Raw genomic sequence first — 25455 nt, 5'->3', positions numbered from 1 at the left:
TAGATATAAATAAAGTATCCCTAAATTTATTCAAAAAATAAAAAAAGTTATACATTCACTATTGCAATATTATTATCTCTCTCTTTTAAAAAAAATGAAGTAAATGGATAATATTTTGATTGTTACACATGTAATAAATTTAAATATAAATATCCTTAAATTTAAAAAAAACAATTATTTGGAGATGTTATTCCTATTCTTAAGGTATACTATAAAATGAATATAAAATGTTGAAAATATATCAAATTTAAATATAAAAAAGATGATAAATTCAATATTTTAATGTTATTATCCTTTTATTGTTCAAGTTGGAGTCAAAATGGATAATGAAAGCATGTCACGCTAAAAACATGTTAAAAATTGAATATAACTGTCCTTAAATTCACATAAAACATAGATTATAATAGATTCATCATTTGAATATTGTTAGCCTTCCAATGTTTAAAGAAGGGCAAAAATGTACTTTTGATGCCATTATATTTGAGGGGGCCCATGGTAATTTCCAGAAGCCGGGGCGCTGTCATGAAAAGCCCGAGGTTTTTATTGGTAGATCAAATAAACTAAATCACATTTACTTCGACCCATCCGGCGCTTACGCGTCCGAAAACCCTTCTGATTATTGCACACTTTGTGGGTCCCGTGTTCAACACGGGGAAATGGGTACCGGCGAGGAAGCTGGCTAAGTGTTGGTCTTAATTGGATTCCAATCACATGACTACGGAGGAAACGAAAGAAGGTTGAAGAAGGACCCAAATAAATAAAACTTCCTTTCTTTCCATTATATTTTCCCCAACTAAATTGGGATTTTGCGGATTGAAGGCGTCGCCGAAGCTGCGGTTTTCCTTCGCCCCCTCGAGGCCTCCCTCTTTCTCCTACCCTTCTCCCAATCTCGCTAAAACCAAACGCGAAAACGTATAAATTTCGTTCCTCTTTTGCTGTTTGTCACCTCCAGTTTCGTTTCCACCTCGAAAGATTCGAACTTTCGTTTGAAAGATCGCAAAATTTCCGCCTTCTCGATCGTGTTCGAGCTGGTTTCCCTGCGTTCTGTGTGCTCTTTGGTTATTTGAATCCGTGGATGGAAAAGAGGGCATTCGGGAAGCGGCTTCTGGCGCAGGAGAGGGGAGGAGGCGCTGAAAGAAGCTGTGGTGATTGAGGCGGTGGGACGATCTGGAGATCTGGCAAAGGTTCTGGTGATCTGCCAGGTTTGGGATGTTCGAGTGATCTGGCCCCAGCCCGGGGTTCGGGATCCGGAACGGGATGGTGGTGGAGGACGGTGCGGGGGCTCGGATCGCGGGCAAGCCCGACGCCTCGAGCTTCTACCTCCATAAATTTAGGCTCTACGAGACTCGATCGGTAAGGAGTTGCCAAAATGACATCTGTATGGCTTATCTCTTACCTCTACTTTGATTCCTTGTTCTTCTGTCATTCTTAATCTGCATGGGTGCTAAAGCTTCTATAGATGTGCTCCTTTTGATTGTCCTTTTTCATATGTAATTCCTTCGATAGTGTCTTCGATTTACTCATCTTTTTCCCATCCTCTGATATGTAGCTGAACTACGAAGCCTTGTCTGTAATTTTAAGAATTTATGTAAAGGCAAACTGCCACATGTTCTTAAACTTTTGATGTGTTCACCTTGCATCTAAACGATTAAATTTTCCCCTTCTCATACCCTATCCTGTAGCATAGTTTACACGTGTGGCCGCTACCATAAACATGTTAAGCTCAAGCATGCAAGACTTTGCTCCATATTCATCAGACAAAAATCTGTAACTTTTTATCATAAGCGGGTAATGGTAATCAAAAGGAAATGAACTTACAGGATCATAAATGCAGAAACTTTTTTACTTGATAAAACGGACACCCAGCTTAAAAGCCATCTTCACAAACATCAAAGAGTACCCATACTGACCATCATCAAAATCTGATGTGACAAAAGCACTTCCGATTCCAAATCAGACAAAGTTCTATGAAGTATGAACTGATTGCATAGCTGATATCTTCCCTGGAGTACCCACACTGATCATCATGAAAATCTGATGTGATAAAAGCACCCTTAATTGCAAATCAGACAAAGTTCTATGAAGTATGAACCGATCACGTAACTGATACCTTCCCTGCTGTTTTCTTCTTACTCATTTTGAGCTAGTTAAGAAAAAAATAAAATATGGGTGAATTCAATAGCTCATTTTCCATTTAATATCTTTTCTGGTGTAACAAGCATATAAAAGTTATATTCGATCACATAAGTCTCCGTTTCCCAGCTAAGGTTGCAGAATACATGTGGAGTTTAAAGCAAATTGTTACTTGTTTTAGATCAACTATACAAAATGAATGACGCATTTTCAGTGAGGAAAATTTTAACTCCTCAAACACATTAAGAAAATTAATTCCAAGATGATCAGTTTTCATAATTATATAGTAATTGAATAATTAATCAAGCAATGGCTACGCCAATCCCCATGGCAAATTTTATCTGTTATTACTTCTATCAGACAAAGACACTACACCTATAGTTGCTTGAGTGCAAAGGTCAAAATCTTGATCCAGTATCAATATGGTTGGTATAGGGCACATCAGTCATTGCATGTGTTAGTATGGGCCGGCTTCAGTTGATACATGTTGGACTGTTCAGTATCGACTAGACCAGTTCTGAGGCATGTTAAAGCTAATTAAATCCATTTTTTATTCTTTTTACTCAATAATGTATTGAAATTTATTTTTTAGTCTTATTGTGACCCATTTATTAAATAATGATGTGTCAATGAGCACGTAAAAATGCTGAAGTGGGCAAATAATTGAAAATTTGAAATGCTTGTAAATGCATGTAAAAGAGCAAAGGGTACATGAATTATAAGTGGTTACTAACTTACTACCACCAAGATGATCATAATACCAGCATGGACTTGGATCCATGAGTATCTAACCTACATATACACAAATCTAGATGGACTCTATGTGGATCTAGGTTGGTTTTATGCAGATATTGCCTAAATCCACATAATTGGATCGATGCAGATATAACCTAATTCTATGCAGAACTCGATTGGATGAGCATGCATCTTAGTCAGATGCAAGTGGATCTTGATGAGATTCAAACAGATCTTCACCCGATTCACATAAATCTTGGCCGTACCAAATCCAACTTAGAATCAAGTACGTCTAAACTAAATTTAGAGAGGTTTTTTGAGTATTATTACATGATAAAGTAAAGCTTTCCAGAAAGAGAATTCTATTTACAATAGCTTAGCCAATTATCTAAAAGCAGTTCCGCAAGAGAATAGTCAGCATATTAAATAGCAACTCATATCACATGAGATTATATTCCCAAAGTGATCAATGATTGCTTGAACTTGACCTATTGAACCTTAAAGTACCAATATCTGGCAATACTATCTTAAGCATTCGAGATTGCCAATAAACAAGTGACATCACGAAACTTATGGACCAGCTTTGAAATCCCTACTCACATGCCTTAAAATGTACATGGAGCTCAAGTTATGCTTCTAAGACAGTTGAAGCAAAAATTCTGAGTAGTAGAAATGATATTGATGATTTGATTACTCCTCTGTGCTTTATTTAAATAAAGAAAATCAATGACCCATTTTTGATCATTGAATAATTAGGGATCTGAACCCTATCTGTTTATTCAAGTCTTTGAAGAAAGTCTTTGCCTCTGGTTGACTGTGGGTCTAAAATGGAAGATGAAAAATATTAAATCCTATTTATCCCATTAGAGAGAGGTAGAGCACATAAAAGATAAAAGGATTGCTTATTACTTGGTTAAAAGAGAGAAAACATATATCAGAAGGAACAACATTTAAAAAAATTAAAGAATCAGAAATGATCTCAGGTGAAGGAGAAAGAATACTTGTTCATCTAAGACTCTGTCTTTCGAGTTCTGTTTTTTCCTTTCATTGGTTAAGTTAATGGTCTTACATTTGTAAACTTTTTCTGCATCTGGTCCAAATGATGAATGTCCAAGTTTTTATGTCCCAATTCCATAAAGATGTCCAGGTGCCCTGTTAGTCCATACTGCTATAAAGAGTTCTTAAGATAAATCAGGTAAAACAAAAAAAAGATAAAAATTACACATTAATTGCTTGAGGTTTCATTTTTTGGTTCTAGCATTTAAAAATTTTCTTCTACTTGTATCTTTTGAGATATTTTTGATGATCCTGACCAATCTAATCATCCAACTTGTGTTAACAGGTCTTGGCAACACAACTCAAAATGGTTAAAAGTTAAAACCACAATTATAAGTATTAGAATCATATATTAGGAAATGCCAATCTAACCAAGCATCATCTTCACATGGGGAATTGTTGAAATGTAACAGTCTCTAGTATTAGTATCATCTGTTTAAACATGTCAATCCAACTTAGGATCATTTTCCAAACTGAAACTTTTTAAGTGTCACAATCTTTTCTATTTAGAATTTTATATCCCTCATATCCTCGTCAGGATCCAAAAATAGTAGGGTGGTGGGTACATACTGTCCCGTGCCCCTCCACCATACTACAAGTACCTTTTTCATTGAGCTCACTACTCCATTCAGTGTCTTATGATTTTGATTATGATTATCCGGGTTGAAATATGCTTTCAAATTAACGTCCGAATTAGTAGATGCTGCCAGTGTCCAATTCAAAGAGCATCAACCAAGTCTTCTTTTTTTCGGGGAAAATGCCCAAAAGGCTTCTCTTCACTTGAAATAGCACACAAATATTATTTCAGGAGAAAGTGGACTCCAATATAAAGAAGGCATAGCAATCAACATAAAGTAGCAGTTATGGGAACTACAAAATATTTCTGAACTCCTTCAAAGAATATTTTGGAATAATCTACTGCATTAGTAATTTCTTTGTTTTCCTGGTTTGTTTGGATTTGCTTCTCTCTTATCCAAGAGATTGAAAGTAGTATCATTGTATGAAGAATATTTCTGAGGGGCTAAGATCTGGATCAGAACTGGGTACTCAGTAACACGACCAAGAAAAATATTATGTTTACAACGAAATTACATTTTGTTTAACAATAAACATTAAGTTGTTTTATTGGTAATGAATTTCATTCTGTTTCGAACTGCTTCATGTTAAGTGCTTTGCACAAATCTATGTACTGGAAATGTGCATCTTAAACTCATTACTGCCTCAGAGACAACCTAAATTGTCTTATTCTACTGCCACTCTTGTACTTTCTTTGTCAGTTGCTTTCTGGATCATTATGTCAAAATGTGATTTTTTTGTATCACTTGCAGAAATTTTATATGATTGGAAGAGACAAGAAAAGAACATTGTGGAGAGTGTTAAAGATTGACAGATCAGAACTCTCGGAGCTTAACATCCGTGAGGATGCTACAACCTACTCTGAAAGTGAATGCAATGAATTGTTGAACCGAATAGATGAGGGAAACAGGTCGACCGGTGGACTAAAATTTGTCACCAACTGTTATGGCATTGTTGGTAAGTCAAGTATCAGCTATTCTTTGTGGTGCTTATTTGCAGTATTTTACTTGTGATATCTTATGTATTATCATTTCAGGATTTGTTAAGTTTTTGGGGCCTTATTATATGCTGCTTATTACTAGAAGGCGGCAAATTGGTGCTATATATGGCCATACTATTTATGCTGTCACCAAAAGTGAGATGATTGCACTTCCAAATTCTACCATCAGCTCTAATCTGACTTATTCTAAGAATGAAAACAGGTTTGTTTTTTATTATGTAACTAATAAAATGTTTTGACGAGCATGGAAACAGTGATATTTTGACATGCACCTTTTGTTATTTGAATGTCTCCTTTAAACTATTTTATAAATCATTATTTCTTGATAATTTGTTAGTTGAGAGGGTTTTTTCTACAGATAGTTTCTGATCTATTACAGTATTACTCATTTAATAATTTCTCTCCAAGTCATATTATCTGTGGGGCCTAAGTGGCAAATTTGTTATGTTTATTATCCTCGAATGACTTCATGCATTTTTTATGTTAATGTATATTATATTTAGATGTATTATAAAGTTGTTTTTTTCTGTCGTTCTTGTACTTTGTCGTGTAACATCATGATTCTTCAGTTGTATTTTATCAGAGTGATTCCTTAGAATATAAATTTGTCTTAATGATGGTGCAGATACAAAAAGTTATTATGTACAGTGGATCTCACAAAGGACTTCTTTTTTAGCTACTCATACCATGTCATGCGAAGCCTCCAAAAGAATATATCTGACAGTCAAACAGGACAAGCATTATATGAATCCATGTTCGTCTGGAATGAATTTTTGACACGTGGAATCCATAATCAACTTAAAAATACTCTATGGACAGTTGCTTTAGTATATGGTTTTTTCAAGCAGGTAAGATATTTTAACTTCTGTTTGTTTTATTATCAACACACAAGTGACTGTTTAATGTGCAGTTGCCTTGGACATATGTGTATGATATTTAGCTCTGCCAGAAATGTTAACTCTTGTTGGAAGCATGTGTTTTTTTTGTCCCTAGCTGTTTGCTTTGGGAAACATACATCATTCAGTCATGGATGTTATGCTGAATGGATAATTGAACCTGCAATTTTTGGCAATGTGTTGGTCAACCCAGGAAAAGAAACCTATCCTTAGTTATGTCCATACAATTAGGAACAAATGTATTTAAAAATCTTAGTATTCCTTTGTTTCCTGAAGGAAAGAGTTTGACATGAGTATATATTATAGATTCTAAAACAGATGTTAAGATATTGGACATCTCGCTAGTTATGGAGGATAACTCATATCCGGATAATGTTCTCTCGTCTGTATACCTCAGTGGCGCTAAGCACTTCATGGAACATAAGAATGCAATTTTCCTCAAGCTAACAAGTACCATTGGTGTCAGCTGGATGATGTTTCTCTTTTCTGTAGACCTCAGTGGTGCTAATCACTTCATGGAACATAAGAATGCAATTTTCCTCGAGCTAAGAAGTACCACTGGTGTCAGCTAATGTCTGGTAAGACAACTAAAAGGAAGTAGGAACTATGTTAAGGTGGTTTTTCATTTTGCTGACAATTTTTCTACATCCACTTGATTGCTGACTGATCAAGTCAAATCAGAAGTGCTCAAACAAATTTCATTTTACCAAGTTACATTGCGTTTACTGGTGAGATGTGGTAGGTTGTTTATTTCATGAGCCAATCTGTTCCATTTACAATTTCTGTACAACGTTAGAAGGTTATGTAATTTGATAGTAGGGACATGATCTTATATCTACAATTTAATAGTCAAGGCTGAAATGCATATATTATTTTTAAAATTTTTTGGCAGGGGCACTGCCGCACTGTAAGGCTCATGAAATCCAAGTTACAAAATTCATGAAAACAAAATGAAGTGAAACAAAGAAATCATCTCAACATATGATAAGTCAATGAAGCAAGGTTTTAAATCTCGGTCCGATACGGAGTTTGTAATTTACTGGACTGCTACGGTACCAGTGTATTAAGCAATCTGTGTTGCCCAGTATCAGTTGTAGAAAATACTAAAATTAGTGACTACTACCCAGTACCAGATGATCGTCCAATGCCAGTCCTTGAATGGATTGGTGAATATGCACCAACTGGCATTTGAGACAAATGCAATGACATATACAAAGGTTAAGGTACCAACCAAATTTCTCTAATTTTGTTAAACAATGTGAATGATTATGTATCCTCATATTAACTTATTAGTCTTTATTGCCATTTACTTGTTCTTGGACATCAACCTTGTTTTAACACAATTCACTGGTAATGATTTTTATTTTGTTTGTTCAGGCAAAACTTTCAGTATCTGGGAAGATTTTTAGATTGACACTCATTGCCAGGCGCTCACGTCACTATGCCGGCACTAGGTTGGTCTACCTTTTTCGTTTATTCTTTTACTATGGTTGTCAGGGGAGTGACTAAGATCAATCCTGATGGTGAAGAGGATGTTTACTTCTCGGTACATTGTGTATTTTGATATGTGAAGATTGACAAGTTTATAACTATATTGTCTTTTTTTTTTGTCAATTTTGATATGTGATGAATTCTATTGATCAGATATCTGAAGCGTGGTGTTAATGAGAAGGGTAGGGTGGCAAATGATGTTGAGACAGAACAAATTGTTTTTGAAGACATTCATGGTGGGATTCCAACTCATATTTGTTCAGTTGTTCAGAATAGGGGTTCGATACCACTTTTTTGGTCACAAGAAACCTCAAGGCTGAATCTGAAGCCTGATATTGTCTGTAAGCATCAAACTTGCTATAGCATGATGTTCACATAAGGTTTTATTTCTGTCTTATCTTCTCTTCTCTTTTCTGCAGTGCATAGAAAGGATACAGATTATGAAGCTACGCGGCTTCATTTTGAGAATCTTGTAAAAAGATATGGGAACCCTATAATCATTTTAAACTTGATTAAGGTATAATCTACATCGAATGCCCCCAAGAGTTTCTTGTATGAAGCATGGATGGACAATTTTCCATTATAATAGGCATTCCACTTTAAAATTGGATGTGATGGTCATTTCTGCCACTTTTTTGTGTGGTTTTTTTTTCATTTTTACAGTCCGAAGAGAAGAAACCCCGAGAATCTATTCTTCGCTCGGAATTTGCTAATGCCATTGAATTTATAAATAAAGATCTGCCAAATGAAAATCGTTTAAAGTTCTTGCACTGGGACCTTCATAAACATTCTCGGAGGTACCTACCTCTTTGTTCTATACTTTATAAAGATATAATGCCTGTTAAGTCATGCAGTTCTAATCCAAAAGCTTGTGTTGCAGTAAGGCTAAAGGTGTGCTTACTTTGCTGGGAAAAGTTGCGACCTACGCCTTGAATCTAACTGGCTTCTTCCATTGTGAAGTGACACCAGCTTTAGGGTTTGATGTTGCTTTAGGGGGGCCTGTCATTTTGTAAGAATTTTATCTTTTTAATTTTTTGCTTCAGTGTACTGAATCTGCTATATGTCCTTTTAATTTCCTGCTTTAGGTTCTGTAATTTTTTCTCCATCATTCTTTTGTAAAAGGTTAGTTTTGTACTGGTTCTTTTGTCCAAAATAAACCCAATTACAAATTTATTTTATGTTGACGAGCTGATATATAAATATTTACATTTCTGGATGTTACTTTCTCTTCATCTTCCTTTAAGAGTTAGATATGCCAATACCTGATTATATGCTTATTTAAATGGCACTTTGACAGTTTACATCTTCAGAAGTGACCTCTTGCTCTAGGTCTAGTCTGCCAATATTTTGTGCTTATCTTGCTCTTTCAGGTTAAGGAAAATGATGTTTATATTGAGATGTTTCCTGAGCATCTCCTCAATTAATAATAATTTAATATGACCATATCACTCATGAGACCTTTGTTACATTTTAGTATGGATTATTCACTCTTGAGGAGTTTTATCACATAGCCTTTTGTTGAGAAGCAGAATCATGAAGTATTTTGGTGCTTAAGCAACAAAGTTCTGGCTTTTAAGTGCAATATTGTTAAAAAGATGTTTATACGTCAAATTCTCATTCACCCACTTGGTGTGAAATGATTTGTTGCAGTGCTATGTTATTATCCCCTACAAAATTTGAGCTATGGTTTCCACTGTAGTACCAAAAATATTCAGGCTGCAAAGGGAGTCTCTGATTTTAATTTCACTCTGATCCTTTGGCAGCTTATGCGATCTTTAACCATCTACAAGGATGCACAAGCATTACATTGTAGAACACACAGCATAATGAACATAGGATTTAGAAATTCTAAACCAAATGTGTGTCAAATATCATGTTCGATATACTTTTTTTAGTTCTAGTCAGCAGAGTTAGGCCCTATATCTTTATAGGCAGACCCTTATGTTAAATGGCTCCAAATTGCATGCTAGGTTATTGATTGGCATATACTGACTGTAAGCTAACACCTTGATTTTTAAAAATTTTTCTTGGTAATATGTTGATATTTTTTATCATACTGATGGTGTGCTATTCCACACTGGTCAACTGTAGCATGATATTTTTTTAAATCATTGACGAAAATTATCATTTAAAATAGCATCATTTAAAAAAAAGGCATATTAAAATCATCATCTCTGAACTACTTAAGTAGTTCTCAAAAAATTTTTTACACCATCTAATTCTTCAACGAATTCAAACAAAGACTCCCTGTCCAAAACTTGAGGTACAGATTTGAGAGGGTTCATTTCATGTTAGAAACTAGTTCCATAGTTCTATAGTTTTCCTTCATAAATGCACTAAACCTCATCACTTCTGATAATTTATCTAATAAGTTTCTTAGACTTAATTAGTCAAGATAATTATTCATCGTCTTCACAATATTATCAGGATATTCTTTAATTTGATCATGCATATAATATTCCTATGTATTATTTAGTAGTAAATAAATGCACCTGCCCAAGAATTAAATTGTGCAGTGTGTGCCTGTGCCAACCACCCATGAGTTTTATGTAACTAAGTGCATATCGTATGTATCATGTTATGGCATGTATTAATAGAGCTGCATGTTTGGATTCTGTATTGGCACAACATGCTGAATGCACTAGTTTTTTGCCATGTTACATATTATGGTATGTACTTTGGTAGAACATGCACCTTAATCCATGAGCCTGGATATGTTTTCTAAACTATTTTTGCTGGTGATGTTCCATAGGAAAGACCATGCTGGTCTCTGGTCATTTAATTTCAATAACAATGACAACAACTATATCAACAACACGGATGGCTATACTACTAATAGAGATGGTTCTCAAGAAGATAACATGATGGGAGATGGTACTCAAGAAGATAAAATGGTAAGAGATGCTTCTCAAGAGGCCAAACAGGGAACTGCAGAAAATAAAGATGGCAACTGCGGAATTTGCTTGACGAAACCCATTAAATTTCAGAAAGGAGTCTTGCGTACAAATTGCATAGACTGTTTAGATCGCACAAATGTTGCTCAATATGCATATGGTTTAGCTGCTCTTGGGCATCAGCTTCATGCGTTAAGCCTAATACGTGTACCAAAGATTGATCTAGATGCCCCTTTGGCTGATGATTTAATGAGCTTTTATGAAACAATGGGGGACACACTTGCTCATCAATATGGCGGTTCTGCTGCTCATAACAAGGTATATTTGTTATTATTTCAAATTTCATATCACTTAGAAGGCCACTTTTACCATGTTTTCCAACTAGTTTGTGTTCTTTTGATGTTATTTGCTTCAATATCATAAATTAGTTTCCAATTTACAATTGGAAATTAATTTACAATTGGAGGCCCAAGTTTTGAATTTTTGGTAATAGCTTCATTAAAAGGAAAAAGAGCCCCAGCTTTCTGGGTGACCTATGTAAATGTGTTGTGCTTGATTAGGTAAATCTGTGTATTTTCCTCTGATGTTTGTAGAAACAGCAAAATCTTTACATTGGATGACTACATGCTATGCTAGTTAGAGCTTTTCAAAGTCCTTATATGTTGGCAAGCTGAGATATGAGTTGAAAAATGTTATATCTGCCAACTTTAATGGGCATGTTCATAGTTCATACATTTAAGAATAAAGGTTTGGTAGCTACACCTTTTGGTCGTTGGAGAACTTATTGCAGGATAATTAGTTGACCTCAACAAACATTGTTTTTGGAAAAAAAAAAGAACAATCCGTTTTTCCTTCTGAAATCTCACGATGTGAACCTAACAAATTTGACTGCAGGGCTACTTGGACTGACACATACTTGATTAATAGGGATATATGTGCATGATGGCTTTGTCTGACAACCAAATATTGAATTTCATAAATCTGAAAAAGCAATCAGTTCACTTTTGAAGTTACTGTTTCAACTTGCAAATTGACACTCTATTTACAATCTAGTTGTTTTTAAGAGATAAAGGCTGGAAGATTAATTATTGTATTATGTGAAAGCCACCCTAATGCTTGTGGAGAATGACTAAATGAAATAAAGTTGGTCATTGGATTCTGTAAGAACCATTCCCATGATCATTATGGAGACTGAATATTTTGCTTAAAAATAGGTTATTATTTGGACGAAAGTTTGCTATGTTGTGTGAAGAAGGTTTCTTGCTTTTGTTCTGCAGAAACAGTTATTCCATTCGCTTAATCATAATGGAGATTGAATATTTTGCTTAAAAACAAGTAGTTATTTGAAGGAAAGTTTTCTAGGTTGTGTCGAGAAAGGTTTCTGCTTTCATTCTGCAGAAACAGTTATGCAACCTCTATGATGGAAACATAATAGGAGGTTCCAGGAGAGTTTTCACGATAAATCTTACTGCACGTATTTCATATTTCACTTGTGCATACAACTTATAAACATCAGTATCAGCATTTTGGGTCACCAAGAAACCGAACTTTGACTGAATTGGATGCTTCCAAGTCATGAACATGTATTTATGATGAAACTAGCTGATTTTTGTGACTTCTGCTTTAATAGGATACTGGATTTGCCCTTTGATTTATTAACCAACTCCATATTGTTGTTCATGTTCAATGATATTATCATTAGATAACATCATCAATGTAAATGCTTTTGGTTATTTTGATATTCAACTTGGTATATCATGCTTGTTGATGACAATCTACAATTTGGTGCTTTTATGTTATTATTTATTCAGCATTATTATTTTTTAAATGTTGACTTTGATTTGGTTGCACAGAAAAAGTGACCCAGAATGATTTTAGTAATCCATGCAAGGTTGGGTTCGATTAACTTTTATACTAATAAAAAATTAATCAAATTTTGTGTTTATCCTTGAAGACTTTGTTACATAAAATTGAAAGCAAACATATTTGTTTTTTTCAAGTTGGTTTGATTAATCTGATTATCTGAGAAATTGTCAGTCATTTCAGCTTGTTTTAGAAGATCTGATTTCATCATTTCTGAAGTTCATTAATAACTTGAAGTGTTAACTTCTAATCAAATTGGTGTAGTTTCCAGTCAGTTCAGAAAAGGAATAATTTACCTTACCATTTTTTCACTGATTTGCTCTTCTATGTAGAACTTTGGAAACATGAAAAAAAAACTCTACATTATTTGGAATTGCTGTTAATATACTTTATGCATATGTTCATTTTTTTCAGTCTAGGATTTTGATTTAACTGTAAAGTTGGTAATACATTAATATTTGTTTTTAGTTTTTACTATACTGAAACAAATAAGCTATTTTGTTCTTCATATATAATTCCACACAAAAGAAGGGTAGATTGACCTACTTGTGGTTTTGTCATTTTAACTTGTGACACTTGATAGATATTCTCTGAGAGAAGAGGCCTTTGGAAAGCTGCAGTACAATCGCAAGAGTTCTTTAGAACACTTCAAAGATACTACAGCAATGCCTATATGGATGCTGAAAAACAGGCTGCAATAAATTTGTATGTCGAAAGCAGTGTTTCTTACTAATTTCCTTTGAACTTGTTGCCTTTTATTTCTCAAAACTAAATTTCAGTTCTTTGTGACCACCAATTTAAAATTTCCACTGCCCTTATCAACCAATTGGCCTTGTAAAATGCAGATTTCTGGGCCATTTCCAACCTCTACAGGGTAAACCGGCAATATGGGAGCTGGACTCTGATCAGCATTGCAGTGTGGGAAAAAGTGGTCATGCTTTTGCTGATGAATGCTCCAGGTTTTGTTTTGTGAATATTTTTGTGCATAATAAACAGTATCTTCATGTTCTTTGTCAAGCATGCTTGGAAAGGCTTACTGTCACATCTTTCCTTTTTTTCTGTCTTGTCTTTTTCCCCCTCATGAGATTAAGCATTTTTATGCGCTTCTTTGCATTGTCTAAAATTCTTGTTATCGCATGATTTCTTATCTTAAAACTCAGATGTCTTGTTCATACATGGTTTTCAAATTCTCCCTTATGTCCATTATCTTTTTAAACTAAATAAAATTAGTTCTACTCCATGAAAAAATGAAAATCGCTCAGTACTCTTTATTAAGATGTATGTAATGCTGTGCAAGTCTTTGATATATATACACACACACATATCAGAATCAAGCTATCTTGCAGCCTAGTTAAGTGAGAGTTAATCAATGGACAATTTACCAGAATACAAAATGTAGAAGTCTGTATAATCAAGATGTGTCTCTATGATTTTCCTCATTGTTTGTAAATTGATCATTTTAGGAGTAAAGCAAGATGAAAGCTGACAGTTTCTTATCAGCTGAAATTCTTTCCATATCTTCATCTTTGATGCAATCATTTATGATGTCATCAGGCATTTGCATCTATCACATATATGTATGTCATAGTTAATATTCATATATTTTCAGGTCTTATATCAAAAGATCCTTATCAGATGGCAACATTCTTTGTGAAAGTGATTCGCCTTTCTCCAGCCGCACTATTGGTCAGAGAAAACCCTCAACATTATCTGGAAGAATTCAACAGGAAAATGAAAAGAATCTTTGCTGTTCAACACCAGAAATTTCAACTTGTGGAAGTGATGTATCATATTCCAGGTCAGCTGCTTCAGTTTTCAGTAAATGCACAAAAACAAATTAGTTTCAATTTTTTCTTAATTTTTTTGGTGCACCAATCCACCAAAAAGTAAACGCAAATTCAAAAATATGAAGAGAAGCTATTTATACTCAAACAGAGACCTGCAGATTGTGCTGACCCCAAATAGTTGTGAGTATCCGACAGAGCAATGCATCAGGTTTATTGTTGTTGTTATTGTAGAATTATACCTAAAATACTTGCGATATTAATTGCCTGAAGGCCCTGAACTTTAAAACTCTAGGACTTGTATGTTTGTGTTGCCTTTTTTGTCTGAAATAGATGAACTCATGCAATTCTCCTGCCTGATGCAGTGTGAAAAGGGATTTCCAATAATTTGTTCATTATTATCAGGAGGGTAACTTTCTTTACCTATCTTGTTTAGGTACACTCCCACAATGTCCAGAAGGCAGCTCTTTGCAGATGGTGAGCACAATTTTGTCTATGAACATGGAGAATCAAATTTTCTGGATCTTGATTGGCTGTCATCATCCGGTAATTCATGCGATGAAGAAATTTATGATAGGTAATCCTTTCTTTGTAATACTCCACTGAGCATATGACTTGGGTGTTTGTTTGCTAGTTATGGTCCAAAAGCTATATTTTGTTTTTTCTGGAGTCCATGTGTCTCTCAAGCTTCTTTGAGACATCTAATTCTCTATAGATATATTATGCAATATCAATGTCTTGATCATTTCAGTGGCCTGTGATGCATGTTGCAGAAGAATATGTCATATGTTTTTTTTTCAGTTATTATCAATATCACATGAATAGTGTGGATTTGGTTCCTTCTTGAGCTCTATAGGTTACTTGTGGGTACAAGGAAATTCAGAATTTATACTGAGATGCCTACTCCTTTCCTTCACTTTCCTTCATGGCCACTTGGGTCATGCTGCTGTCCTCTGTCCATCCTGAGCATCCTGATTCCTAAGTTACTCTTGTCAGTGGATACAGAAAATTAAGTTGTTATATTGAATGTAAGGAAATAAAGGCCAAGCACAATGTTAGGAACTAAACTTCTGAGATTTTGAAGCTAAAAAAAATAAAATTTCATATGTTATTGCAGGTTGAACTCCCCAATTGAGAATCTTTTGACTGAAAACATTAATGGCATGAATGCTGAGACAATCTCTCCTCTATGTGAAGATGGATCTGGCATTAAGGTCAGTATTATAATTCTTTAATTGCCATTTTGTTTTTAATATTTTGACTTGAAGCATTTTCCAGTTAAGAATTTGATTGATTAATGATACACTTTTATCATAATAAAATGAATTGATTCTTTACTTATAAGTTTGCTCGAATTCATCAGTATATTTGGTCTCTAGAATTGAATGGATTAATATCAGAGAATGGTTATGATGGAGAATCATTAAGTTTTACAAAGGATTTCAGAAAAAATTATTCTAGGCAAAGATATCAACAAGAAGTCATCAATTAATTGGCCTAGAAATTCTAAGAGTTGCATTGAAAATTGAAAAGTCTTTTGCTCTTTCTAGGGACTCCACTTTGTATTAAGTGCACTCTTGAATTAAGTATACTTATTTATTATTTAGATTATTTAGAAGTCAAATTTTGGATTTCTAAAAGGCCTACTAATTTCTTAGGAGATTACTCTTGGGAATCATTATATTCATTAATTGTACCAAGGCTTCTAAACCCCTATAAATAGTAGAGCTTGTTAATAGATCAAACATTTTAGATTTAAATGAAAAGAATTGTATCTTCTCTAGTCTCTTACTCTCTTCTCTTTAGTCTCTTGCTCTCCTCTCTTATCTCACACTTCTCTTTATTTCTCTTCCCTTCTTTTTTTCTCTACTTCTCTACTTTGTTCTATATCAGTTTGGTATAAGAGCTCATCAAGAAACCTGTCTTGTATCCCATTGGGTTCCAACTAGCAACAAAAGCTTTGATCAACACTCAAGGATCCTTGCATCTCCAATGTCAACCCCTTGCGTGTGGAGTTGGACTTTGGGGCGATTGTTTATACGGAATTTGTGGACCACGTAGCTTTCAGTGCAGGGTAAATCTTTGAAAACTTTACTAATATTTTTTTATCGAAAAGAAAATTCGTATATTTCAGTAGATTATGGTTTTTATCGCTTCTCCCTCCCGTTTACTCCTCTTTTTTTTCCCTCTTTTTATCACCCTCTCTCTCCCCCTTAGCTACAACTATAGTACCATTAAAATTTCAACACTTGAAAATTGTTAAAAAGAAAATTCAAAACAAAAAGTGAGAACCATTTGGAACAAAAAAAAAAGTGGGAACTATTTGAAACATCACATTTCTACCTTATCCATTATAACAATTAACAACCTCATCATCAAAAAGTAATTTGTCGATAGCATTAGAATCATGACTTGACGAGGTGAAAACCAAATCAATCTTGATGAATCCCTAAACTAAAAGAGTGAGGTAGACACCCTTAGGGCTAAGCTAACGGATCATGACATAATATTAAACCAGTTATGTGATCAAATGACCCAAGTCCTAAGAGCTCTCCAACATCTTGAAAAATGACCCATGAATGAGGAGGCTGATAAGTCAGCTAGGCAACATATCCATTCTCTATAATTTATAGCTTCAAATCAATGAATTTTACCTACTCCCCAAGCCCCAATTTAAACAAATCCTATGTCCACCTCTTGGACACTTGTTCACAATCATGCCCCAACAATTCTTGATGACCAAGCTTTTGACCTTAATGATGAATTCATAGAATCTATTAGAATTCCACAAACCTGAGTGATGGGCTAACAGGTTTAGTTTGCTAACAATCTAGGGAAATGACCAGAAGAATCAAAGTGTATGTGTCGGACTTTGATGGTAGGTTTGACCCAAATGTAGTGTTGACTCGTTAGATAGCATGGAAGACTACTTTGAGTGGTATGGAATGATTGATATTGAATGTGTACGATTTACAAAAGTGAAACTGGTAGAATCCTCTAGGAAATATTGGCAACATGTCCAACTTAGTCTCAAACACTGTCGAGAGCCTCCCATCACTCAATTGGAAGTCACGAAACAAAAACTTAATGAAAAATATTTACCAACCTACTTTCGAAGTCAATTGGTTAACAATTTTTAAGCCTTAAACAGTTGAATTCTAGTGTGGCAGAGAATTTGGCTCAATTTGAGGAACTTTTACTTAGGTGTGAAATAGAAGAGGATTAAATCATCACTGTCTAAAGATTTGCTAATGGGTTGAGGTTTGACATCCAATAAGAAGGCTCCCTTAGTTTTCCCAACACCATAAAAGAAGCTTTTCGATGAGCCCTTGAGATTGAGAAGTACATCAAACTTTATATAATTCGGTGAGTATCTTCTCAGTCTCTTGACAATAAAACTATTACCCAATTTACCCTAGGTAGTGGCTCTATTAAGTCAAAAAATCCCCACTACTGGCAACAATCTTAGCCCAACCACGAATTGTCCAACTCGTTCAACTATTGATTTGCAAACTAGTTCGTCTTCATCCATTGTCATTATTACCATAATAAAAGTCACATTGCCTCCCATTATCCTCAATGTACCCTTACATTAAGACAAGAATCAGAGGATCACATCGAGGATGTAAACTAAGTAGTCGAACCCGAAGCCTATTCAAGTGACAAAAACAAAGTAGAAATTGAAGATGCTCATGTTAATGTTGTCCACTTTATTCTCTCTCTTGCTAGTGATTCTAATGAATGGAAGAGGACAAGTGTCTTCCATACTTTGATCTGAAGTGGGGAAAGAACTTGCAAATTAGTTATAGATGGGGGTAACACTATGAACGTAGTCTCAAAATCTATTATCAAAGAACTAAGCTTTAAAGAAGAGTCACATCTAACCCCATTCGAAGTAGCTTGGGTTGACAAAACCACTTTACTCGTGATTGAAAGATGCCTGGTACCAATCAAAATTCGACGATTACTAGGATGAGATCTATTGTGACGTCTTACCAATGGACTTTTATCCACATTTTTTTAGGTTAGCCTTGGTTGTATGACCTTGATGTTACCAATCATGGGAGAGAAAACACAATTGCCTTTTGATATAAAGACAAAAACATTATCTTGTGACTAGTAAAACCGTCAAAAAAGAACCAAACAGGAACTCCCAAGTCTCTTACGCAAGCCTCAACCACCAAGAATCTCCATTTGCTAGATCCGAAATATTTAGAAATAGAGAGCATAGACAACAAATTTTGTGTGGCCATCATTGCTAGAGAAATTCTTAGCCCTTGCACTATTCTTGATTTGACTCCTGAAGTTAAATCCTTATTAGATGAATTTTCTGACGTTATATCCTTGGAATTACCTAGTGAGTTGCCACTCTTATCATTGACCTTATCTCAGGATTGCAGCTCTCTAATCTCCCACATTATAGAATGAATCCTAACAAGAGAGTGGAGTTAAACAAGCAAATTGAAGAACTTTTAGCTTAAGGCTTTGTACGACACAACGTTAATCCTTGTGTTGTTCTTGCCCTGTTAATCCCTAAGAAAGATGAGCCTTGGAGGATGTGTGTGGATAGTTGAGCAATCAACAAAATAACAATAAAATATCACTTTTTGATTCCTCGACTTAAGGATATGCTAGACCTTCTTGTTGGATCTAGTTGGTTTTCAAAAATTTTTCTGAGAAGCAGATACCACCAAATTCGTATTAGACCTAGTAACGAATGAAAAACAACATTCAAAACTCAAGATGACCTATACAAATATCTAGTCATGCCCTTTGGTCTATCCGATGTCCTAAGCACTTTCATGCGCTTCATGAACCAAGTTTTACGATCCTATATAGGCTTATTTGTTATAGTCTACTTTAATGACATCTTGATCTTTAGTAAGATCAAAGAGAATCATTTAGAACATTTTCGATAGGTTTTTACCACCCTTTAAGTTGCTAAGCTCTATGTCAATATGGAAAAAGTGTTTGTTCATGCAAACCCATGTCCTATTCCTGGGCTTCAACATTTTTGCTCGAGGTGTTGCCACTAATCCAGAAAAGATCCACTTCATTTCAGAATGGCCTAAGCCTAAAACCCTTTTCGAGATTCGTAGTTTCCATTGATTAGTCTCTTTCTGTAGGAGATTCATTAAAGGGTTTAGTTCTATTATGACACCTATGACTGATTGCATGAAGAAATGTGAGTTTTCTTGGACCTTGGCTACTACCAAAGCCTTTGCTGACATCAAAATGAAAATGACCACCGCTCCTGTTCTTAGACACCTTAACTTTAGTAAACCCTTTGAGGTCACTTGTGATGCCTTTGGTATAGGCATAGGAGAAATTCTTCGCTAAGAGGGTCAGCTTATCGTCTTTTTTAGTGACAAACTCAATGATGCAAAACAATATTATTCCACCTACAACAAAGATTTCTACACGATTATACAATGTTTTAGGTATTGGCGATATTACCTTCTACTACAATAGTTTATCTTGTTGTTTGACCACCAGGCCCTAAGGTACTTAAATGCCAAAAAGAAGATAAATGCTCGACATGCCAAGTGGGTTGTGTTTTTTAACGAATACTTTTTTTGTAGTTAAGTATTGTTCTAGCACTCAAAACAAAGTTACTGATGCCCTTAGTCGAATTTCTACGATCCTATCTACCATGAGTGTCAAGGTCATAGGAGTCGAGCGATTAAAAGAAGAGTATACCCAATGTCCAAACTTTAATCACATATATCAAGAAGTCCAAGATGGAAATCGTCGTGAACATATGGACTTCATTCTTAGGGATGGTTATCTTTTTCGATCTACTAGATTGTGTGTTCCTCGATCCTCCCTTCGAGACTTCCTTGTTTAGGAAATGCATGCAGGCGGATTAGTAGGTCACCTAAGCGAAGACAAGACCATTGCATTTGTTGAGGATAGATTTTACTATCCTTCCTTAAAGCGAGATATTGCTCGAGTGATATCGCAGTGCCACACCTGTCAAATTGCCAAAACTCACAAACGTAATACTGGCCTATACACCCTATTAACCATTTCACATTCATCGTGGCAAGATGTGAGTTTAGATTTTGTCTTTGGACTTCCCAAAACAACTCTTGGCCATGACTCTATTCTGGTTGTTATTGATCAATTTTCAATAATGGCCCACTTTATCCTATGTAATAAGACTGACGATGCCTCACACATTACTAAATTGTTCTTTCGAGAAGTGGTTAAATTATATGGCTTGATCTTAACCATGGTGTCCGATAGGGATATGAAATTTGTTAGTTACTTTTAGAAAACTTTGTGAAACTGTTTGACACAATATTGAAGTTCTCTTCAGTCTTTCACCCTTAGACTGAAGATCAAATTAAGATTGTTAACTGTTCCCTGGGAAATTTTTTTAGATGTTTAGATGAGGAGAAACATGGAAACTAAGATTTAACCTTATCTATTTTAGAATTTGCATACAATAACTTAGTCAACTGCTCCACCGAAAAAAGCCCATTTCAAATTATCCTTGGCTATACTACACGCATCCCTATTGACCTTGCACCCCTTCAACTTGACTATCATGCCTCAGAACAAGCCCATCCCTTTGCTTAACATGTTCATGATTTGTATGCTGAGCTTCGACGTAGAATTGCTCTAAGTAATGAAAGTTACAAACTTGCTACTAATGCACATCGCATAAGTCAAAGAGTTTTAAGTTGGCCATTATGTCTTGGTTCGTAGTCGCCCCTAAGAGATTATCTAAAAACTCATTTAAAAAGTTGTATGCCACGCATTATCCAAAAATTGGGATTTAATGCATATATGCTAGATTTGCCTTTCGACTTAAGTATTAATGTGGAGGATTTAACTCCATATCATGGTACTTTTGAGTTTCATCTTATCTATTGGTGTTTTTGTAGATGACAATCCTCTTAAAGCATCGATTCTTCCATAACACAGGGATGATGTAAAGGTCATTCTTGATGATCGCCTTGTTGCGTCTACTACTAGCATTACTCAACACTTTCTTGTCAAGTGGCATGATTGTCCAGCTTACAATGTCACTTGGATTACTTTGGAAGAACTTTGTAACTTTGCACCAGATTTATTGGATTAGTACTTTACAGATCACTCTCCGAGGTCGAGGTTTTTTCCATCGGGGAGAATGATGGAGAACCATCTAGTTTTACAAAGGATTTCAGAAAAAAATATTTTAGGGAAAGTTATCAATAAAAATCATCAATTAGTTGGTCTAGAAATTTTAAAAGTTTGTGCTGAAAATTGAAAAGTCTTTTGGTATTAACTATTAAGTGTACTCGTTTACTATTTAGGTATCTTAGAAGTCACATTTTGGATTTCTAAAAGTCATACTCTTGGGAATCATTATCTTCATTAATTGTACCAATGCTCCTAAACCCCTATAAATAGTGGAGTTTGTTAATGGATCAAACATTTTAGATTTGAATGAAAAGAATTGCATCTTCTCTAGTCTCTGACTCTCCTCTCTTATCTCACACTTTTCTTTCTCTTCCCCCCTCTTTCTCTCTACTTCCCTACTTTGTTCTACATCAGGTTAAGCCCTGCAACATAGCAGTGTAAGACAACCTTTGAGAATGTTTCTTTGGAATGAATTTTCAACATGATCTTCAAAAATCCTCTTATATTAGATGATTGTGCACTGATTTAATGGAATATGATTGTAGACATGTGCAGTCCACATAATATTGAAAGTTGATGGTCTTATATGTGGAGATTATTTTAATTATATTAAAGACTATTGTTGTCATAACCAAGTTGATTCTGTTAATAGAAATACTGATCCATAAACATAAGGAGTACATCATCTCTCTCTGCTCTGTCTTAAGCTGTCACTCACAACTATTCCTATTTTCTTTCATATTCTTTCTCTTTCATGTGCTCTCATCTTCTCCCTTCCACATCTTCCTTCCTGTTGCATTGCTACTGCCGTCGCCTCCATCCCATTGTGTCGCTGCTGTCTCCTCGTTCGAATTGTTGTCCTGTTCTCCTCTTCCTACTACACCACCGTCTCCTTTGCCTTCTTTGCTTCCCTCTTCCCTCAGGCTTCTCATCCTTCTCTTTTATGTTTCTCTCTCACCGGTCAGGTGGTACTGATCTGTACTGAATATGGTAGTCAATCAATACCAGAATAATATCAGTCTTGCCACCAATCGTTATTGGCACCAAACTGAGATTTTAAACCTTGCTTTAGTTAACATTTTGTCAAGCTATGGATTCGAAGTGTTGGTCTGTCACGTGTTACACAACAAAGTATAAACTTATCTCTCTTTATCATGTTTGTATATCTTTGTACTTATCTGTGTAGTTTCCATATTGTACAACATTTTATAAATTGATACATCTGAACAGTCGACTCTACATTTCGAATGTGCTTATATCTGTATATGCATGCGCATACTCTCTTGCACAGGTCTACCTGGGCAAGTGAGCAGCACAATTGATAATTTTTGGCATAGAAATCCTGAGAAATATTGTACTATACAAGTTGTCTCATTACGTCGGCACAGTCAATTTATTCTCAACTTAAACATATTTTTAGTTAATACTGAGTTGTAGCCAATATTCTATTCACCTTTGAATGAATAAATTTGTCACCATCATTATCACAGAGGAAGCAAATTTCGGGGAAGGAATTGGCTTATGATCCTGTCCGAAACTACGATATTCTCAGCGAATTTTCTGACAGTTTTATCCGTTGGGTTATCCATGGAGAGACTTTATGCCATTGATGCCGGATGTTATAGTTACATTTTTGGCATATCCACCTGATTGTCGGCTCCAAATCACCGAAGGATTGGATGACGGCAAGAATGAAAAAGGGTTTGGGTGAAGGAAGACAAAAAAGGTGCGGGTATGCATTTTGTGTTGAGGTATTCCCACTCCTCCATTTTGGTTGAGAAATGTGCAAAGAGTGCGTTGTTTGGCAGTGCTATCGTCTTCCATAGTCTGACAGAAGTACAAGTATATATAGGTAAGTTCGTCTGGGTTTCTCTGAAACGGAAACCCAAAGTTCAAATCAATGTAAATATTGATATAGACATTGTTGCTTCTCAAGTATCATTAATTCTTTTTTTTTTATTCTCAAGTGTTTGGTGAATTTTCCGGTTATATATGCCTCAAGATGTGCTGAATAAAACTAATATCTCAGTTTTTTTCCTCCCATTCTGTGTTCTCTGCGATTCACATTGCTAGCATTCAATACAATACCAACTCCCTCCGAAATGTCAGGCTAAGTAATGTAAGCATTGGCCATGGTGTTTTTGTTGAGACACAATGAATGCATCTCACGTTTGAGATGCATATGTCAAACGAGACGGCATCGAGTCGACACTAATATGGGCATGACATTTGATTGACTTGTAACGAGATGTGGCATGACATCGGATTATCCATTATGTCAAAAGGCAGACTTCAAATGTGCTTGTTATATGCAGGGTAAATATAATGACTTGATGTATTATCAAGCATTGGGATAATTAATGTATTAAGTACGAATCAATTCAAATGATTAAGTAAGTCCAATTAATATTAATACAATAGTAGGAAGTCTCTTATCTATTTCGGATGTGTGATTAAAATTGAGGAAATGTCCGAGGAAGTCAAAACAAGTGGGCAAGTCCACGGTTTCCATGAATAATAACATCTTTGGCGAAATGTCAAATGATTCTATTTATAATAATATCTAATGGTAACTATTTGTCATATCATTCATGATTAAATTAGATATAAAAACTATCTACATGATAATAATTTTCTAAATCATAAATTACTTAGATAAAACTACTTACAATATAAATAAAATTATTTAAAATATAATAATTATATAAGATAATCATCAGTCAATCAATTCGAGCGGTGTTGCAGCGTGCTGTGTCAGTCGGCGATCCAAGCTAAGTTCTACTGCCCTTTCAACGAGTGCTCAGCTCTCTTGGAAGCTGGAGATGGTGAGGAGGCCATAACAGTGTCTGAGTGCCCGCATTGGAACAGGATGCTCTGTGCTTACTGTAAGGTGCCATGGCACCATGGTCCTGACTGCAAGGAGTTCCAGGGGTTGGAGGAGGGTGAGAGGGGGAGGGAGGATCTCCTGCCGCGGGAGCTGGCAGCAAAGCTCAGGTGGCAGAGGTGTCCCCAAGGCAAATGTTACTGTAGAGAGGATTGACGGGTGCAGGGAACGAAACCAATCAAATTGCTTGAGAACTACCTTTTACTCAGAATGCATCTCTCTCTCTCTCTCTCTCTCTCTCTCTCTCTCTCTCTATATATATATATATATATATATATATATATATATATATATATATATAGAGAGAGAGAGAGAGAGAGAGAGAGAGAGAGAGAGAGATGCATTCTGAGTAAAAGGTAGTTCTCAATATATATTTGTATTTCAGTATCAAGGTTTTTAAATTATATAGTGAAATCATCATTCGATATACATGTTCTCTTGATTTTTTTTTTGTTGACTTTCTACCAAAATGAATTTTTTATTGAATTATATCTGAAGTCTCAAGTTTGATATGTTTGTTTCCATTTTTTGTGTTGGACTTCTGATATTTCCCATGATTTTTTACTAGTGCTTGCTTAGTAACAAAAAAGAGAAAGAATTGAAAATGTTAAATTTTAATTTTGTTTTCAGATTTTGTTCATTGAAAAACAAAAAAATATAAGTTTCCAAATCACTGATTTATAGTAATCTTCAAATTAGTTTTTCCTACACCAGATTAAAAGATTCTTTAAGTAAGCATTATCATGCAATAATCATGCTTCCTCTCCATTTCTATTTTGCTGTGGTAACTCAACACTTTTCTAAAGAGACAATTCTGACCATAATATCTCTATGGTTGTAATTTGATTACTTTGTTTGAATAAAATTCATCTGACCTAATTATCTTATGTATTGTTTTGGTTCATAAGATCCTAAAGTCTTATCGTCGCTCTGATACCAAATGATAAGACCTTAAAGTTTTATCATAAAAAAAAAGAAGAGAAAGAGGATGATCACTTCGAGGGGATCGGCC

At 35.1% G+C, this 25455-nt stretch overlaps 1 protein-coding gene across 1 annotated transcript; it reads left to right on the top strand.

The window, feature by feature from the left end:
* The first annotated feature begins 790 nt into the window (after positions 1–790).
* Positions 791–23518, top strand: LOC135593094 (phosphoinositide phosphatase SAC2-like). Its single transcript, XM_065082916.1, has 16 exons — positions 791–1353; positions 5253–5457; positions 5537–5702; positions 6126–6348; positions 7774–7850; positions 8041–8228; positions 8307–8404; positions 8551–8684; positions 8768–8896; positions 10640–11099; positions 13228–13349; positions 13490–13603; positions 14254–14442; positions 14865–15005; positions 15546–15642; positions 23050–23518. The coding sequence occupies exons 1-16, from the start codon at positions 1258–1260 to the stop codon at positions 23167–23169; spliced, it is 2559 nt and encodes an 852-aa protein (XP_064938988.1). The 5' UTR covers positions 791–1257; the 3' UTR covers positions 23170–23518.
* Positions 23519–25455: the final 1937 nt, after the last annotated feature.

Source organism: Musa acuminata, chromosome BXJ1-9, assembly GCF_036884655.1.
Source record: "Musa acuminata AAA Group cultivar baxijiao chromosome BXJ1-9, Cavendish_Baxijiao_AAA, whole genome shotgun sequence".
In the NCBI taxonomy this organism is placed as follows: Eukaryota; Viridiplantae; Streptophyta; class Magnoliopsida; order Zingiberales; family Musaceae; genus Musa; species Musa acuminata.
This window is presented reverse-complemented; position numbering and strand designations above follow the sequence as displayed.